At 43.1% G+C, this 20,347-nt stretch overlaps 1 protein-coding gene across 2 annotated transcripts in view; it reads left to right on the top strand.

Annotated features, from left to right (window-relative positions):
- Positions 1–17,207, top strand: part of fbln1 (fibulin 1) — a 34,648-nt gene extending 17,441 nt beyond the window's left edge. For both annotated transcript variants that reach the window (XM_037767966.1, XM_037767965.1), the window contains 3 exons: positions 3,193–3,338; positions 4,971–5,111; positions 16,612–17,207. In XM_037767966.1, the coding sequence (XP_037623894.1) occupies positions 3,193–3,338; positions 4,971–5,111; positions 16,612–16,751 (427 nt within the window). In that variant the 3' untranslated portion in view covers positions 16,752–17,207. The remainder of the gene's footprint in view (positions 1–3,192; positions 3,339–4,970; positions 5,112–16,611) is intronic.
- The last annotated feature ends 3,140 nt before the right edge of the window (positions 17,208–20,347 follow it).

Raw genomic sequence — 20,347 nt, 5'->3', positions numbered from 1 at the left:
CCCCCCTTTGTTCAGCTTTGTCTATATCACTTTTTTTGTAATAAATTACCACAAATATGAGTCTGTTCGACACAAAGCATGTGTTAAAGATGACACATCATTTTTTAAGAGTGGATATGAAAAAAAACAATACAGCACACAAAATCAGAAGAAAGAAGCACAGTTTTTTTTTCTTTTAGTACAGTAGCATTTTACATAATCAACTTTTTAACACTAGAATTAAGGATCATTATTCAGCAGTATGAATTAGGTCCAATTGAATGTATCTTCTTGGAGGTAAGGCAGTGTGACAGCCGCTAGGTGGCGTTCTAGGTCAGGGTAAATCATGAAATGGTAACGACCCAGGTCTGCCTACAACTGAGTGTAATTTGATGATGGTTGCATGATAAAGTCTGACGTTTTTTCAGTATTTTATGGTTTATGTGTTGGATGAACAGTTTTCTATTAAAATTGAAATAGAAATAACACATGTTCAAGTCAAATCCAGTTCTTGATAATGGTGCATTGTGGGGTTTAATCGAATACAGCAAAGGGAGCAGCTAGAATGTGAGGCCAAATCACAGATGGAGGCTTCCTCACATAGTTTCGTATTACTATTATTCCAACAGGAAATTGATACATGCAAATCTCTGATGCATATATTTAAAGTTAATGACCACAAGCATCTATACACAAGGTACTTTAAACTAACAGTAGAAAAACAACAGATGTTATTAATAATGTTATTAGTTCTTATTAATGTCTCCTGATGATTGAAGTTTTCCGGCATCAGTAATTTTTGTAAACAGAAGCAAACCAGGCCTGTATTTTAAATCAGCCAAGAAACACACACAAGTCAAATTCCCCATCCATAAGTCAAACCCTTCAGTTCAATGCGCATATATGTCAAATTTCACTATTTATTAAGTCCATAAAGTAATTCCACACCTCCGAATTCCAGTCCCAAACGAGCCAGACTGGGCCTTTTAATGCATTGTTACTCCCACTTCCCAAACATCAGTTACCTTTCACCGCAAATATGTCTTTCCGTGGCAGTTATTTTCATGCACATCTCTTTAGCTCCCATTACATTTTAGGCTTAATGCGAAATGCACAGATTTCCACTGCATACTGCGGGTGTAAACCCCAAAGCAGACAGATAATCCAAATGAAGGCTGAGTAAGTGACACGCGATGGGATGCAGTGGCAAAGAAGAGGGGAAATGTGCACCAGCAGGAGAGAATATAAATAGTCTGACATGCTGTGAGGCTGCTGCCCGAGGGCTGTGGCTTATAATAACTGTAAATTCAGATGTCCTAGGTTCCTCCTGTCCTGAGCTGTCAGGCCAGTAAGGATGCACTCGGTCCCTAGTGGGGATATCCTTAAAATAAGAACATAGTGGTGCGCAGAAGGTTTTTTCCTCCCCTTTGACATTGAGTTATGGGGCTCTGGGCTCTGGCCGGTGGTCTGAACAATTTGTGGTGCGGCAACATCACCGCGCACAGAATGAATGATGCCCTGCAGTGTTTGTGTTGGGTCGTTATCAATGTGCCGACTATAAATAATAATTACCAAAAAAATAAAAGGCCCTACGCTTGACCAGAGGACTTTCATCCAAAAAGTCTGTTTTTCTTTCTGGTCTGAAAGTATTGGGGTTTTTCTCCTGGGCTGGGCCACGTGAGGCATGGGGGAGATGAAGAAGACGTATGTGCATGCACGCGCACACACACACACATATACACAAGCATGTTTGCATGCACAAAGGCACACAAATAAACACACATATAGGTATTTCGGGTGCAGACTTATACATGCATTAAGACACACATGGAGCTGTAATTAGCTCCACTTGCTGCCCCAGCTTTGAAGTGCCCATCTGTGTGTATGGGGGCAGTTCACCCTGGGTCATTATCTTCTCGTAAATTTACTCTCTACCCCAACAGAGCTTTCACCTTGTCCTCTAGAGCCCCGCTCGGGTCTTTCTGCAACTCAGGCCGCGGTATTATAAACTAGGAGAACATTTTGTGGGTTTGGCGTGGGCCAAAGCAAAACTTGGACCCACCCGCTAATTGCTAATTACAAGCCCCTACCCAGTGGTGGCTTGACTTTTTGTCAGGGGCTTCTCTACTCGCTCTCTATTGAAGGAGCCCTGCAACCCAAGCCGGGGCCTGCAGGCTTTGAGCTGCAGCCTATAGGTCCCCCGAGGACCGCCAGAGATCCACGGCCCATGACTCACAATGTGGCTATATGGCTGCCATGCACATTAACTGGACTTATACATGGCAACTTGTCTGTTTTCATAACCCAATATAACCGTGTACTGACTTGTCTCCTTTGTGAAAACCGAGCTTAAATTTAACATCTTGGATGTCGAAGTCGAGGCTTTTATTTTGTTTCAATAGCTCTCTCGTGATCACGAGTTCCTCGTCGTTTCAAAGACAAACCCGTGATTTATGAGGTTGTTAGTGCCTTAGAAGCCTCTCTCAAAGTCTTATGTAGCAGACAGGTAGTGAATAGCGATACTTCAGGTGGCGTTAGCCTTAGGAGCCAGCAGAGGCCCTCCATTCCCCCCCCGACCTGTCACTGATTAGTCTGTGGAATAAACAAAGCCCTAAATAATAGGATGAGAGCTGCCCTGGGGAGAGGCTGGGGAGTTGTCTAGTCATGTTGCTCACAATTTAGGAGTCTTTTAGAACACTCCCTTTCCCCATAAATCCTCCTCAAGAGATTATCTGATGTGAAGCCGGGGATGCTCAGCAAATCCAAATATTTTTCCTGAGCAGGTTGTGGATCATTCTCTGTGAGTGTAGTAATTCATTTCCCACACCGCTTGAAATAGTGCATCAGAAAAGCATCAATGGCAGCGCGCTAGTCTCCACAAGCTACAAAAGGCTGGCTTCGGAATGACCTTTGGTTATTGTTGGTTTATTATTCTTCCAAACCACACAGCATTTGATTGTTTTTGATGTTGACTGCTATATCCAGTGTCCCTGCTGTGTTGTTCAGATATTGTTTGTGTAGCGGCCATCGGAGTTGTCCCACTGAGCTCTTGATTACGCAGTGGGCTGCTCCCAAGGATGCCCTGTTATTGTGAACTTTAGAAAACCAAAAGGCGGTTTGACTCTGAAGTCTTTATAACCTAAAGGTCAGAGGCCATGTGTGTTTGTGTTTTCTTTTTTTTGTGGGTGTGTGTATGTTTGTTCTCTCCTTTAGAACGGCGAGGCTTGAACGCTCTGACACCATCCGCTGTATGAAGTCCTGTCAGCCCAATGACGTCGCCTGTGTTCTGGACCCCATGCACTCACTGTCCCACACCTTCATCTCCTTGCCCACCTTCAGAGAGTTCACACGGCCAGAGGGTAGGTACAGTTTTTTATGTGCATACTAATGATGGAAATGTTGGTGTAAACATGATGGTCAAACATGCAGCAAAAGTGTAAAGAAATGGACGAAATACAATAAAATATAGTTCCTTATTCCCTTTTTTTGCCAAGAGTTAGATGAGATGATCGATACCATTCATATTGGTAGTGTAACAATGAAGCTTTAGCCGGCTGCTGGTTAGTCTATCTTCGCATAAAGACTGGAAACTGTGGGAAACAGCTAGCCTGGCTTTGTTCAAAGTATAGACTGTATATAAGAAGTGTACGTAATCACCATGGCTTCACCCATTGGTTTGTGAACTGCCGTTTTAAAGTTTGGCATTCTTGGTTTTTGGCCGTTGCCATTTCGGGTTTTTGCGACATGCTGCAGCATGCTGTATTGAAGAAGACTTGGAACTAGCGATTGAGACCATAAACTCATGTTTACAATGTTTACTGAGGTAATAAATCAAGTGAGAAGTAGGCTCATTTTCTCATTGACTTCTACACAATCAGACTTCTTTTAGCAACCAGAGGAGTCGCCCCCTGCTGGCTGTTAGAAAGAATGACAGTTTAAGGCACTTCAGCATTTGCTTCACTTTTCAGAACCGGTCCAAAGGTAATAAAACCCACCAGCACCTCTAGAGCTCACTACGAAACATTAAGTAGTTAATACAAAACCCAGAAGTTTAAAAATGACAATTTGTGAGTGTTGAGTGCTCGTGAGCTGATTTTCTGGACAGACTACCTATTCCTCTCTGTTTCCAATCTTAAAGCTAAGCTAAGCTAACCAGAGGTTCATTTTTACGAGATATAAGAGTGGTATCGAATCAATCTTCTCATCTAACTATCGGCAAGAAAGCAAATAAATGTATTTCCAAAAATGTTGAGCTGTTGCTTTAACACAATACTGACTGATCATCTGAACTCCCCTAAACTGTATTCTGTGTATCCTTCTATTCTACATTTTCGTTAATCCACAAAGGCCCATACATGAGAGTTCATTTGGTGACAGGACGTCCTGTTAAAATCTTTGGAAACAACGAATTTGAAGACAGCATGATGACTTTTTTTCTCTCTAGCTCTACTTTATCTCCCTTAATCTCTGAGCGCCCATCAAATGCATTTCCCTGCAGTTGTCAGAATCCATATGACTACCTCTGACCTCCAAATTAGTTATTCCATGATGTTCTCCATGCAGTCCAGGCTTGGCTGGCCCACACCAGAGAGTGAGTGCCACGCTGGTTGGATATGAGTAACCACGGTAATCACTCGCAGACAGTGACAGCTCACAAGCATCTATTGGCTGGCATGCGGCGCTTGTTTCAGACACACTCATGCTCAACGTCACGGGGAGTTAAGCTCTTGTCATTTCTCATAAACTCTGAGTTGGGGTGTAAAGGACTCGAGGCCCTTCAGCTGAACAACAGCACTGAAAAGCCTCAACCTTCCCGTGACCCTCTCAGTGTACAATAAACACAGACGTTTCCATCTCCTATTTTATTGTCTTTCTCTTAGAAAAGGAAAAGAAAAGCAAAAGTTGGCACTGGTTTGACGGCGCAATCCCAGTGTGATTATGAGGGTTTAGGCTCCGAAAGCTTTTTGTGTCTAATTGTTATCTTCCAACAGAGATTGTTTTCCTGAGAACCACGGTGCCGGCTTACGGGTCCTATCACTTAGGCAGTTACGACGTCAAGTTTGACATCCTGGAGGGCAATGTGGAGAACGCCTTCGACATCATCAAGCGGGTAGAGAATGGAATGTATGTGGGTGAGTACCGGGATTTTACTTTGCTTTGTGTGTTGTGAAGTTTGGGTGCACCAAACAATTGCGAACATTTGACAATAGCATCTTTAACATGCAGCCTGTACCACCCCGAAGGCCTCTGTAACTGGAATTCTTTGACAAAGGGGGCGGTATTGCTTACCTAATTTCTCAATTTGAAATGTATATAATATATGTGTATTTTTTTTTTTTTACAAATCAAACTCATATGTGCACATTGGGAAGGGACAAAGAGCTCAAAAATCTCCCATAAGGAATGTCTGGACTCCCTGACATAAATACATCTGACACAGTCCGTTATGGTCTTTGCAGTGTTGTGGCATCACATAGCTGTCATCATCTTCATGGGGGCTCTTGGTGTCTGCTTCTTCGGAGAGTTGTCCTCTGAGTGGCTCTTTGAGACAGACGAAGGCCTGTTTCTGTCTCACCAAATATTTGGCATCAATTTCCACAGTCTCGTGGTCAAACAAAGTACCATTTAATTCACTTATCTACGGCTATGCTTATCCCAAGCAGATCGTTACTTTCCACAATAAGTCATGGCGGTCCGAATGCACTGGAATGAGGGCGTGGATCTATACTTGCATGTGCGCGCAAGTGATTGCAGTTGACAAGCAGTTAATTATAACTACCTGTTTGGAGACCGCCAGCATGCAAAAAAGAGCCATGCCCTAGTTAAAGTAGGAGCAGTAGATTTCCAGTGGTGTGTAACAACAACACATCTGGGGAGAAGCCATTCCCATCCTTTAGTCTGGTGGTGACCCGAGGCTGCTGCACGCCTGTCGGAGAGCTGAACTGGGAGGATGAGGGTGCTGTGAGCCTAATGATGACACATTGTTGGGCCCGTCTAGGTGTTTTTGTTTTGGTTTTGTGACGAGATGCAGGCAGGGTGGTAGTGCAAGGACAGCGTTCTTCTTCTTCTCTTGCTGATGGATGAAGGGATGGCCCATCAGTATGCACATCTGTCTTTACGGAATGAAATGTAGAGATCGAGGAGGAGAGAGTGCGCGAATGTCACTGGTTCAGGCGGGATTGTGGGCAAGTGTTCCTCTTGTACATTTGTGCAGAAACAGATGTGTGCTTATCAAACGAACCCAAATTCACACACAGAGACATGAGAATGTTTATAACTAGCAATAATTCACGTAAGTCGCTGTTAAAGCAGTTATAATTATATCGTACTGTCTTATAATGGCATGTTTTCGTTGGAATGCACAATGGTGTAATTCTGCATGAGCGATAAGCCTTATTTTGTAATATATCGTCTACTGTGTGTGTCTGTGTGTGTAAAGAGGATTTAGAGAGAAATTCCCTGTTTATTGTGGTGCTCATTTGCAAGGGCAAGTATGTATGTGTGTGTGTGCGTGTGTGCAAGGGAAGAATGAAATTGCATTGAGAGAAAGACAAGTGAGAGACTGTGATTCAATGAAAGAGGAAAGAGAGAGAGAAAATATGTGCAGAAGTAATCCTGGGCGCTTTGCTTCATGTGGTTAAATGTATTGTTCCATTTCCCCACGCTAGGCCTCAGTGTCTCGCCGAGCATTAGAGCACTTAAACTGACGACCACATGAAAGGCCTGTTTGTGAGGAGCCACTTCTCTCCCAAACCCATCGGATGCTTATTGGATGCAGCTCTTGCATGTTAGCACCAGTTGCCCATCGCACATCCAAATTGAGGCCCTGTGCACCGGAGTCTTCGATCACCGACTGCTCGCCGTGAAGTGTGGCATCCACGGTGCAATGAAGAAGGCCCCTTTTGGTTTTTATTTAATGGGTTGTGCCGCTGGTGCTTTGGCCTGCAGACGCTGCTGGTTGCGTAACCATTGTGCGAGGCTCGCTGACGTGTCACTTAAGGAAGCTTGGTTTCCAGTATCTCCTGCGTCTCCAGCAGTGGTATTACAGCTTGGTGGGATGTGAAGAGCAGCAGACATTGAGGCTCCACTAATGAACAAGTGCGAGAACTCAAACTAACTTTGGCCATTATTTTTGGCCACTTCTTGTGTTTTTGAAAGGGACAAAAGAGGCAATTAGGAATCCTCAGAATCCGTTGCTAACTCGAAAAAGTGATTCTTGAGAGGTTTGATTGGCTGACGCTCTTTTCCCGTTATGCTCACTTACTCTCTCTTTTAAAAGCAGTCGACTGCACACACAGGCATGCTGTGTTTGCATAGACATAATGTGCACACACACATAGAGGCTGACAGTACACCAAATAGTGTAAGAATTGCACCACTCTTTCCTAGCTCCTGGTCATCCATCACTGGTTTTCCCAGCACTGTCACATCTGGAAGACAACCCTGACAGCCTTACGCATCTGTGCAAACACAACAGGCCCTCGGCGCTTGGAAAACATGATCAGAACCGATCAAACACTTACAGATTCCCATGGCGACCACAGTAGCACAGCGGCGACCACACAAATATCCCCGCAGGTATGTAGACACACAGCAGGAGTGATATATATCATCCTCACAACAAAGACAACATTTGTGACACATCATACTCATATTTGGAAACACAAACAGTGGAGGAATGCATTACTCACGCTAACGCTGTCATCTTCAACTTTTGATTAGGGACAGGTTGTTTGAATAGGGTTGAGGATGGGATGATTGATTTTGGCAGCCAGGAGGTGGATGGTCTTCCCTTTTGAAAACACTGGCTCTGTGGTCTCTGCTGGAAGCATGGGCTGAGTCTCTCACCTCTGATCAAATGGTGGTGGTTCCCTTGTTTTACTATCTCTGAGTGACATACAGTACATCATTGTGGGGCTCAATATTGTCTTAGACCAATCCCATCGAAGGCATCATAGGCTAGTGTTGCTTTTTTTCCTTCATGTATCAAGGCCGGCTTGCTGAGCATGCATGACTTCTTCCAGCTTTGCTTAAGCCATTAATATAGACTGTAAATAAAATTGGACGTAATCACCGTGACGTCAACCATTGGTTCGCGGACTGCCGTTTGAAGCCTTGAGTTCGGCATTTAGGTTGTGCCATCTTGGTTTTTGGCCGTCGCCATCTTGGTTATCTGCAACCAGAAGTGACACGAGAGGGTGGAGCTAAGTACAATCAAACACAATGAGACATTTTTAGGTGACAAAAAAGGTTATAATTAACTTTCATGAACTGTGAAATGGTTAAAGTTCTAAGACAAAAACACGGACAACTCCCAGATTGGACAACGCCGTGGTAGCAACCTGTTAATCACAAGGTAGCCCCGCCCTAAAACATCCCCTGCTTTATGGTCTCTCTGACTCTAAATGGGACCATAATTTACTAAATGAACATCATGCTGTATTGAAGAAGACTTGAAACTAGTGACTGAGACCATAAACTCATGTTTACAATGTTTACTGAGGTAATAAATCAAGTGAGAAGTAGGCTCATTTTCTCATAGACTTCTATACAATCAGACTTCTTTATGCAACCAGAGGAGTCGCCCCCTGGTGGCTGTTAGAAAGAATGCAGGTTTAAGGCACTTCAGCATTGGCTTCACTTCTCAGACCTGGAAGTAACCCACTGGCTGTTACTCAGTAGTTGTTGAAATGATATTTGTATGTATGTTTATATTATGTTGGGAAACAATGTGTCAACCCACCAATTCAATTTCTTCCCGTTTACTATGTAAAGTTTCACTAATAAAGACCGCACCATTTGTTCGGTACTAAAGTAGTTTTACTTGGAATAGCTGGAGGATGGATTATCACATCATATCACATAATTTGATCCATTACACCTGTGGTTACCTGTGGGCCTGGGGTTTTGGGGCGGAGGGTCGTGAGAACTGAGACAAACAGGAGAGAGGAGAGTTTGACACACTTATATAGATCTGCACGGGTGATTGAGTTAGTGAGGCGCAGGTGGTGGAATTAACAAGACACAGGTGATGGAATTAGCGAGGGTGAGAGGCGTGGTCTTGTTCCTGAACCTTGGTTATACTAACTTTATATAAAGTTAACAAAAGCAACATGCAAATCAGTAACTAGACAATATTTGTGGAATGATGTGACTTGTGCTTTTACTTGACTCAGCTAGCTGGCAGACCAGTATAAACCAAATTCAATCAGTAGCCCTCTAAACAGTGAGCACATGTTTAGTCATGCCTTGAATGTGTCCAAATGACTCGTCTTCATGAGTAATTATTTGTCACGGAAGGATTTTGCCGTACCATTAATATCTGCTGTCTAATTCTCTTTAGCAGGAAAAACTGATTTATGTAGTATTTATGTTTATCTTACTGGACAGCAACAGATAATATAGTACCTTCTCTTCATGAATCATATATGCCATCCTCTGGAGAAACTGCCAGTCTAAGACGCCGCAGCTAAATTCCATTCATTTTTGAAATGCAGGTGGAAATGTGTCTTTGCGGTTTATATCCTGCCCAGAGAATAAATGCCTTTTGCATTGCCGTTGGCACACGGGGCTGGCAGCCAGTGAGGCAGCCAGCAAGATGAATGGAAGAGGAAGTGGACAGTTTGTCTCTGTGCAGGTAGTGAATGGCCGTCAGTGCAGCCGTCCACAGTGGCGGGTGGAATGTGAGCCTACTGTGTGAGACATGACTATTCCAGAGCCAGTGGAGCTTGTGGTGCTTCTGGCTTGTGGCTGCGCTGGTGAGGACTTGAGGACAGCGGCGGAGATAAGCAGACAACTCGCTCCGTTTGAGAGGCTGTCATTTGGATGAATCATGACATGGCAGCAGCGGGCCCACTAGAGCGCGCCAAGCCCATAAGGAATCCTCGTCTGCCCCACAAGAGATTAGAACGGCTAATCAAAACAGGGTCTTCTCCACCCAACAACCCCACAGTCCAACATGCTTCCCCTCGGGTGGTCCTCCACCACCACCAATGCACTGATGAAAAAATAGCAATACAGATAAGTCACGCTCTAAAGGATACCAGTATGTACACATATAGCATATAATACTCGCAATAAAACTGTCTTAATAACTCATCAGATACTCTTATCTCCTTTGGGTTGATGATCTATTTAATTTATACTCGTCGTTACTCTTTTCTGTCTGGCACTGTGATTTTAAGAGAATGTAACTTTGTTTAGGTAATAGCTCAATTCACAAAATGAATGCTGTTTTTTATCGGCGTCCATATGGTAACATGCCAAAATAGATAGCAAAGTACTTAAACAGCTTATCAAGATGCCGTATGCTTTCCTCCGTTTATAATGTAGATGGAGGACATAATACAACATCCTGATTTAAAATGCAAACAAAGCAGGTTTTCCATTTAGTCTACATTGTCAAGTCTATATTTTGCTCCTTAGTTATGGGTCTTAGCTTTTGAAAGGTCACTTGTAATGTAGTGCAAAGGTTGTGGTAAAGATAATGGTGCGTGTTATGTCATCTCAGCTGCTCGGGCCCACAACTGCTAAAACAGAAAAAGGCCAAGAAAAGAACCAACCAATTCCCTACGGCCGCTTTTCAATGATGTCACTAACCAGCTCGCGACACCGTCCAACAATGACCCATGGGCCATTTGAGAGATCTGTAAGTATGACTCGCTGTTAATTGACCTTAAAATATCAAGCCACATGTGCTGGCCTTTTGGGAGCAGGGGTGGGCAGGGCTCCCACCCCCTCTTTGGAGTGGTCACAGTTGTGTTTGGACAGCCTGACCTGACTGGCCACCGTTGTACCAGTGACCAGTGACCAGGCCCGTAAATACAAAAGCAGGTACCCGAGGGGCCTGTGCACTCAGTCTTCGTACAGTGGTTGGCAATTTGAATGGATTATATTTCAGCCATGCTGACGGATTATCAAAACTGAAATTGGTTGCTTGGCTAATAGGGTAACAAGGGAGCTAGTTAGCAATTTCTTTGGCATGTCTCCTAGCTTTTATGGACTTTTTTGGAGAGGCAGTAAAAAAAGAATCATTGAATAAGAAACCACTGTTTGCTGTGTTTATGTTTATGCCAACAGCTGTACCTCAGCGATATGGTTAGATACAAAACACATCCCAGTTATAGCCATAATGATGCAGGCGAGTGCCCTCCAGTACCCTCTTTGCATACTGGAACTTTGTACACCACCTGGATCCTCTCCAATGGTTTCACTGCAGTGAGTATGCATAGCGCCACAACCAATGTGTCATTATACAATACTGTGGTGAGGCCAATGCATATTTTTCATTTGTCTCTGGTGTTAAACCCGTTCATTTTGGATTTTGTCATACACTTCCTCGCTGAGTTGTAGAAACCAGAAAACCCAGAAATTGTACTGTTTACATGTAACCCTTCAATATTGCAGCGCTCGTGGCCATGAAGGATGACAAATGCCTCCTGGCATTCGCTTCACTTTGTTTTGTGGCAGTGTCTCTGCTACTAGCATGCATTTATTTAAGGCTATTTTCTACTTAAGGGGCTACTTTATGGTGTGGCGGAATGTTTTTGGAGAGCGGACAGATTGCACAGCTGTTTGTTTGATGGTGGCTGTCGAAGCCAGCGCAGTCACCTTTGCACCCTGTGGCAGATACCTCAGCGAGATGGAAAGACACCACAAACCTTTCCAGCACTACGACTGGATCTCATGCTCGGGAACTTCGGGCCTCAGATTACATGACCTTGCAGCCCAGTCACAGGGCAGATTGTCAGCTGTAGGGGTTTTGCAAACCTCCCCGTGTTTATTTATGTGAATCTCAGGTGGTATGGTAGCCAATCAGAGTCAACCTGTTTTGTGGCTGTTGGCTTTTTGCCTTACGGCCCGGATGAAATGTTAAAGATGAGTATGCGGTTGTGGTTTCACCTCAGGTTCACTGTGAGTATGTTGAGGCCCAGCTGTTAGCTGATGCTTTCCCCTCATTGCGGATACCACTGCGCCTTTGATGGGCAGCGTACGGAAACACAGAGTCATCATGGTCACATACACTGACTTTGGTATCAACCTCCTTTGTGCAGAATTGGGCCCACATTGTAATAACATAATTACCTTTTTCTCGCCCTCAAGGCTGTGCAAAAGAAATAAGTCAAACAAAGGCTATAGGAGTTGTATAAAACATGTTTCGACAATTTGGGTGTTTCTTACAATGCCACAAATCACCACAGTAACCGTGATACAGCTTACATGTTAACATACATTCTTTGGTTTTGATATCACGCCCAATGGTGTCCCAGATTCCCAGATTTGTGTTAAGTTTCAACCCACCAACACTGAGCTTGGAGGGAATTTTTGAGGAGGTATTGGCCACTATACCATAATTTCTGTTCCTAAGAGCACGGTCGTGCCCTCTGCGTGTGCTAATTAGACCACAAACAAATTTTAAAAAACAAACAAACACATTCCACATATTGCACTATTTATATGACCTTAATATATTTTCAGTTTATGTGTCTGTGTTTTCGTTATTTATTCATGCGGTAAGCTTCTTATAATAAAAAACAATTTTAAAATTTTCAGGGGAAAACCTACCCGCAGTTGACCCTGATTATAGTGTTGAGTGTTAAGCCCTTGTTAGATATAGGCCACACTTAAAGTAGCAGTGGGTAGAAATAGAGGCAATATGATTAAGACAATTTTTTTTTATAAAACGGCCGCTATATCCTGACAGTAGTGCATGAGACAGGTAATCTGAAAGAAATCTTCTAGTGTCCTCCAATCTGCATGATTTCAGAGACTGGAGGAAAACAACCAATCAGAGCTGATCTGGAGTCTGCCGTCCAGCTGCCGTCTATGAGAGCCGGCTGTGAATCACTCGCCAAGTCCGATCGAACGGCCAAACTAGGCAGCGCTGATCAAATATGAATCAATATTCTGTTACGTTAATGCCTATTTCTCACCTCTAATGTTTTCAGAAACATCTTGTAGTGCACGGTTTAGCTGTACAATGAGAAAGTTTGTGATCCGTCAGTCATGTTGAGATCTGTTGAGGAAATACCAAGCAACGCCCACCAGCCGGAGCACAACCAATAGGAACACTCTCTCTCTGAAATGACCTGTGATTGGTCAAAGTCTCCCGTTAGATTTTCTAAAGCCTAAAACAGAGCCATGAGGAGGAGCAGAAGTCTAGTTTTCTCTCAGAATACTTCAGTTACAATATGCTGAAAGGTAATTATGGAGTTTTTGCCCAATGATGCCAAAATTATTCTGCCTACGGACACTTTAAAGCAATTAATAAAAAGCTTTAATGTTGAATGAATCACATTGTGTCTTTGCGGTGGTCCATATTGTACTCATAATATCTTACTCATCTTCATTGTGTGCTTGCTCAACCCACCACTGCACTGATTTTTGTTTAAGTACGTCGACAAATCATGAACCTTCTGAACTCACTTTGAGTTTGCATCGGTCAACTCGGAGTTGCGTGCCATCTCGATTGGCTTGTGTCTGAAAATCATTTTCAGGCTCAACATTCAATCTCTTTTTCCATGTCAGTTATTCTCTTAATGTTGCGGCTGTTGTTAGGTTTAAGCAAAGGTTAGCTCCTTCTGATGGCGCTGACGCTTTGGAAACAATAAAATCTCAGTCCCGCTCCCCTCTGTCGAGTTGTCACTACGCAACAGAGTCCCAAAACACCAAAACAAGGGGGGGCAACCCTGGTCAAAGTGGGCCCCATTCCACACTCCTCCGAGCGCTTATCGCTGGAATCTGCTGGAATCTGTTGTGCGCCCACAGATCCGACTGGGAGAGGGACGAGAGAGCAAAATAAAGTGACAGAGAGAGAGAGAGAGCAGTTCAAGCACATATTGCTCGCCCCTTCCAGAGTTAAAGATGGATTCCTGGAGGAATGCCTCCATGGCTGTATCGCGTGACTGCGACTGCTCCCCTCCATCAAACACATGGGACTCATTTACCCTTGTGGGCCACAGTGATGGTGCCACAAACACCAGGCCCCCTCAGGAAGGACGGGAAGAGAGCGGAGGAAGAGAAGGAGGAGAAGGAGTGGGTGGGCGGAGGGGGGGGCGTCTGCCATCATACAATGCCAGTGTCCCTAAAGACGCAGCGGATGGCGCATAATGGATCATCATCTGCCCTGTGGTGAACAACGACCAAATGGGTTTTACTGCTTTATTACAAGTACCGCAGAAAGGAGCCTCATAATTCAGACCGATCGTGGCAGTGATCTGTCGTCGTTTAGATCCATGTTGAAGTTAAACCCATGAGTCATCACACTTTACTGACTCATTTATGAATAAGAGAGGAAATGAGTAAAAAGAAAGAGGACGGTTGGAGGTGTGATAGGAGGACAGCGTGGTGATTGTCCTGCCTGACTGCACTCCACTCTGGCGATGGTTGTTCAAACAGGCCAGAGCTGAAATGTCACCAGCCCTCTGCAGAGAAAAGGCCCGCTGACAGCCTGTATAAACACTGGCATTTTTTTCCCCGTGTAATCGCATGTTCACTTAAAAAAGAGCACCCAATGAATTCCATGGGCATTCAGTAATACTCTGTTGCAGTGTGTTTATTCTCCCATCTGTTTTACCATGATAGAGGGCGTCTTTGGCCACGGAGAGGCTGGAAGGCGGGAGGGAGGAATTCAATTCAAATTGTCATGGATATCACTGGGCTTTGGTCAGCTTGTTAACACCACTCGCCATTTGAATGCTCATCCAAATGCACCAGCTGATATCATGGTGAACCTGAAGACAGGAATTCTTGTAGTAAGGGATGGCAGCAAGTGAAAGACTGGGGAAAGGACAATCATTTGCAAAAAAAACAGTGCCTTAAAGAGATAGTTTGAGTAATTTGAAGTGGGGTTGTATGAGGTACTTATCCATAGTAGGTGTATTACGTACAGTAGATGATGGTCGGCATGCTCCCAGTTTGGAGAAACAGACAGGAGTACCGACACCGGAGCAAAGCAATACAGTCCTGTTGTCGGGGACGGCAGAAAAACATATTTCTGGCCACCTAAAAGAAAGGCCCACCTAAAAAATTCAACATTAGTTTTAGTGTACGCTTTATTTAGAATATTTTCTGATGGCAAACTGAACTGAAAGTGAACATTATCTATACTGTTTTTGTCATCTTAGCCTGCTGACTTTGGAAAGGAAAGGAGACGGAAAGGGCTGTCTGACGGCAAGATAAAGCAGTGAAATATTCTAAATGTAGCGTACACTTAAACGGATATTGATTTTTTTTAGATGAGCCTTTCTTTTAGGTGTCTAAAATACGTTTTTATGCCGTCCCCGTCCACAGCACTATATTGCTTTGCTCCGGTGTTGGTCTGTTTCTCCGTCATCTATTGTAGGTAATATACCTGCTATGGATAAGTACCTCATACAACCCCACATCAAAACACCCAAACTATCAGTATTCATTGGAACTCTTTTCTACCAAAGAAATAGTCTTTATGAAAACTGCCAACAATTATGTCTGTGGATTATCCGCAACATAACATCTTGTCTACACCAGCTAGCGCAAGAAGCACATCAACATCGAAGCAACTTGATGTGGCAGCACTCACAGCCCGACACACAATAGTCAGAAGAAAGTATTCTTGGAACATAAAAGTACATGTCGGGTCAATAAGCAACCAACATAGACAGCTGTATTGAATAAAGTTGAAGTACATATAAATTTGACAGAGCTGTCAGACATGCGTGAGACGGAAGACTGAAGAACGATCCTGAAACGCGTCTGGTGTAGACAGCCTGTGACCGGGACATTGTTTTTGAAACGATACTTTGCTGTTGAAAGACCAAATGTAATTTTTCAACGCGCTGAGCACCACAAAACAAAATTCCATTATCCTCAGTAGTATTGGGGTGGCAGTGGAATTTCAAAATCAAAACCTCAGCACTTATTAAAACCAAAAATATCTGCTTTGCAAGATACGACTAGGGGTACGAGGGGAAAACATGGGTGACCCTTTAAACCTAATAACCTAACCTAACCTATACCATCACATTCTCATCCCAACTCGTCACATATCGCTCCTTGGCGTCACTTTATTTCTGGCATCAAAACCATTACAGTTACCCTTGGCGTCACTTTAGATTTAGGCAACAAACCACTTAAATAGGTTTAGGAAAGAACATCATGGTTGGGCTTAAAACTACTATGTTTGTACAGTGAAAATAGAACTGAACGTTGTGAAAACAGGACACAAACAAACTGCTGATTGTAACATGTAAGTAAGACTTAACGCACGGAACACAAACAGCGGTCTCCTGGATGAAAGCCTTGTGTTTGTTGGACCCATCCACGTCTTCTCCTGACCTCTTAGTGTGTCTTTTTGCTTTTCAAACTATGTCAGCACACTCCCGCGGCGCACTTTCTTGGAGCATTGCATTGTAGTTCATGGATTGGCTCGGTGCGTCTTATACCGGAGCTAAAGGTGCCTCGGTATTTGACGGAACAATACAGAAATAAAAACATTCAAAATCAAATCAAAATGAACAAGCACAAAGACAATCTTATCTTTGCTAACTGCTGCTCTTAATAAACCATTATGTTTCCGAAGAAATAACAAAGCCAACTATCATAGTGTTACGTATTATTGCCACTGATACTGTTGTTCTTCTTTGTCCCCTTCAGGTGTTGTTCGCCAGGTGAGGTCTCTGATTGGTCCACTGACTACAATACTGAAACTGTCCATGCGCAACCTGACGACTCAGGGCGAAGCCGGCCAGAACATCATCAACGTTCACATCTTCGTCTCGGAGTTCTGGTTCTGAGAAGTGGAGGCCAAACCTTACCACATGTATCAAGACATCCATTGTCAACACTGTACACATTGATTTTGTTAAATCAATGCATAGGTCAGTGTCGAGGTTTTAATGTTGTGTTTGATTACTTTTGACAGTCTGCTTCTGATGAGAGCACTAACCTACACTTTGTTTTGATGACAAGCTCAGCCTGAAGTGCACTCCTGCATTGCGTCTGGCATAATGGAGCTAAATATGGATGAACGTTATGTTATTAAAAATCTCTTAAGAAATCCAGAGAGTTTTTTTTAAATTGAAAGTGCATGCATTTAGAAAGGTCATTAAAGGATACGATGATTAAATTCAACAATGTTCTTTTCATGACATTATAAGCCTTTGTTTTTGTAGCATTCACTTTTCCTTTCTTGCTGTATGCGTTGGATGAGGTATTTTTTCTATGGAATAAACACTATTTTATTTACAGTATTTGTTTATTGTATTTCCTCCCAGTATAGTGTTTGAATTCCTTACTGAACTGAACTGAACTGAGTAATTAGGGGAAGTGAGAAGAGGTGAGCAGGAGGTGAGGTGAGTGCAGGACTAACGAGGGACAGGTGAAACTAATCAGGGCGGGGCAGACAATCACAAAGGCGGGAAAACACACAAAGACAGGAAGTGAAGTGATCTGAAACAAGAGGAGAGATGGGTAACATCATAAAACAGGAAACACTAAACCTGGATGAATGAAACAAGGAAAAAACATGAAGTAGGGCGGATTAGCCTATATAGCCTAAAGAGGCCCTATTTTCTGGGTTGCCCACAGCAGGGGTTCTCAAACGTTTTTGGCCAAGGACCCCTTACAGTGGAGAACATTTTCCAAGGACCCTACTATAAGTATATGCCTACTACAATTTGTGCTCTTAGATTTCATTGGAACTTTGTAATAAAAAACTCTTCAACCTAAATACTTCAGGCTTGTTCCATAGTGATAAACAGAAACACATTTAAATTTAAATCATGTTAAGATAAGATGAGATGATACTTTATTAGTCCCACAGTGGGGAAATTTGCAATGTTATTGAACATTAATACCACTTACATTCCGTTAAACAGAGAGTGAGTTTATCAAAATTGCATTTGGACTGAACTTGACAGCATTTATAGCCTACAATTCAAGTAATTGAGCTTAAAAGCTTTCAGAAAATGAAGAGTATAGCAAGACTGGCATAGTCCTAATAAATCCAGATATTTAGCAGTCTAAAGCTGACTGTCAGTAAGTGCTTTCACCTTAAAGATAATGAACTTATTGCTGTGTGTCACAATCATATCAGAGTTTCTATTGGCCCAAAGCTAACATGGGTGGGAATAATGGACACAATATGTTTTGTTTTATTGGCGCAAATGTATATAGATGTCTATAGCACCTTTTAATGATACAGCTCAATTTTATAATTTATAGAAAATATTCCACGGGACCGCACTTTGAAAATCACTGGCCCACAGCATGTTTGGGGAATAACCTACAACATCTCATGATCTGCATAGCTTAATTTCACAGACATAAAACTAAGCAGTTTCTGTATGAGTGTATGAACACGCCTTTTTTCACGGAAGACATTTTGATATGTCACAGTATGAACAGCACAGGTGTGCATAATGAAATTAATGATGAATTCCATTGATCTGCTTTGATTTCAGGGTCCTAGTATTGAGCATTCTGGCTCACTCTCACTGGAACTCTTGAATAGAGCAGAGCCATTGTTAGTGTTATTAGTAACAAGTCTTAAAATATCTGCTGTGAGAAAAGGCCCATTGGTGGTGGAATTGGCTGCGATGCGAAGAGGCACCAGCTGAAATATCGCCTATAGGGCACCAAATTGGTCCAATCCAGCTCTGAGTTCGCTATAGAGCAGGTATAACGCCAGCTAGCGCTACTCGATCACCAAGACAGCGGTCCAGTTTTCCACAGACTTCTTGTCACACAACAATTCAAGTTCTCGTTGTACCCCATTATTTCTCTTTGTCCCGGCTTGTTGATGGTCCTTTGGCAGACTCAAAATTAGAAGGCTGCAGTTCATCAAATGTGTATAAGTACTTGCTTAGTATTTTAAACCTCATCTGGCTGAATGGGATCTGTCATTATAATTGTTGTACTTGCTTGGTCCCTCTCCCTTATGTGACGCAATGTTCCAATTTTTCCGTGGGCATGGGACTCTATTCTACAAAATAAGTCCTAATGTCTGTATATACATACAGTATACAGCTATATTACTGAATGATGATTCACAGAGTCTCAATCTTAATTTACTCACTACAGCGTGTCTCTTATAGGGAATAATGAACAAGTTAAAATGTATTTTGCCAATATGCTAGCCTATAAAAAAGCCATTTAAATGTGTGAAATATGTTTTCATCACATTCAGAACAATTTGACTTGGTGAACCCTGGTCATGAGAACATCATGACTTGTGCAATATCCTGAATGAAGCCATAACCCAACGACAGGAAACTTGATTATGATAATTCGGACATGTCAATATTAGCTAACAAACAGAGACGTGCAAATAGAATTATCTTTGCACAGTTTACTTTTATTCGTGGCGGTCTGTGCAACGTCAGTTTCCATGGTGACATTTAGAACATTCTGTTTACTTTGCACCCAATGATATCTGTCGAAGGGGGCAGTAAAGACGTATATTGACAGCTTGTCCTCAGGATGCCCTCAGTGGAGTTACTGTAGGCTACATAAGCTTCTACTCAACATACTCTGTGCATGCGTGTAAACACGCTGACTGTGGGTTTCACTCGTGGTCTCTTTGTCATTATGGGAGCTGGGGGATGTAGGATTTTCAGAAAATCCTCTTTGGTAGAGTAACAGAGGGAGGGGAACAAGGTGGCAGCAGTAGTTAAAGACCATGGGCATGGGTACCAGCAACTACAGTCCTAATTACGTTTATCAGTGAACCAGAACTCCTCTCTCCATCAAACATGGGGGGGTGGCATCAGACAGAAAGTGAGCTGAGCACATGTCAGTAACGGCCTAACTATGAGACTGTAATCATCACTGTGGCCGGGCCCAGCCAAAGCCCCCCCAACGCTTCAAAGACAATAGCGGAGGAGGCGCATACATCAGGATCTCAAGTCGTCTGCCGTGATGGATTTTAAGGCTCTACTGAAGGGGGATATCCTCTTCAGAGGAAATAGAGGCCAGCAGGTCAGCCTTGTGGTCGACATGAAAAGAGGGAAGAAATGCTGTGTGTGTGTGTGTGTGTGTGTGTGTGTGTGTGTGTGTGTGGGCGTGTATTACTCATGTTGTGGGGACATAAATCTGTTTACACAGTCACATTGTGGGGACTCGCCTTCCTAAGGGGACAAAATGCCAGTCCCCATAACGTAAATCATTTCATTTTAGGGCGAAGACTTGGTTTAAGGTTAGTTGTAATGGTTAGGATTAGGCAAGTAGCGGTTATGGTTAGGGTTTTGGAAGTGAATTTAAGTCAATGTAATGTCCTCTAAAGTGATGGAAACACGACTGTGTGTGTGTGTCTGTGTGTGTGTGCATGTGAATATGAACTCACACTTTCAGGCAATGTTTGATATGGTTCATGTTTTCTAATGCTTCCAAT

The sequence above is a fragment of the Sebastes umbrosus genome, chromosome 4 (assembly GCF_015220745.1).
Source record: "Sebastes umbrosus isolate fSebUmb1 chromosome 4, fSebUmb1.pri, whole genome shotgun sequence".
In the NCBI taxonomy this organism is placed as follows: domain Eukaryota; kingdom Metazoa; phylum Chordata; class Actinopteri; order Perciformes; family Sebastidae; genus Sebastes; species Sebastes umbrosus.
The sequence above is the reverse complement of the archived record's forward strand: the minus strand, read 5'-3'. Positions and strand labels throughout refer to the sequence as shown.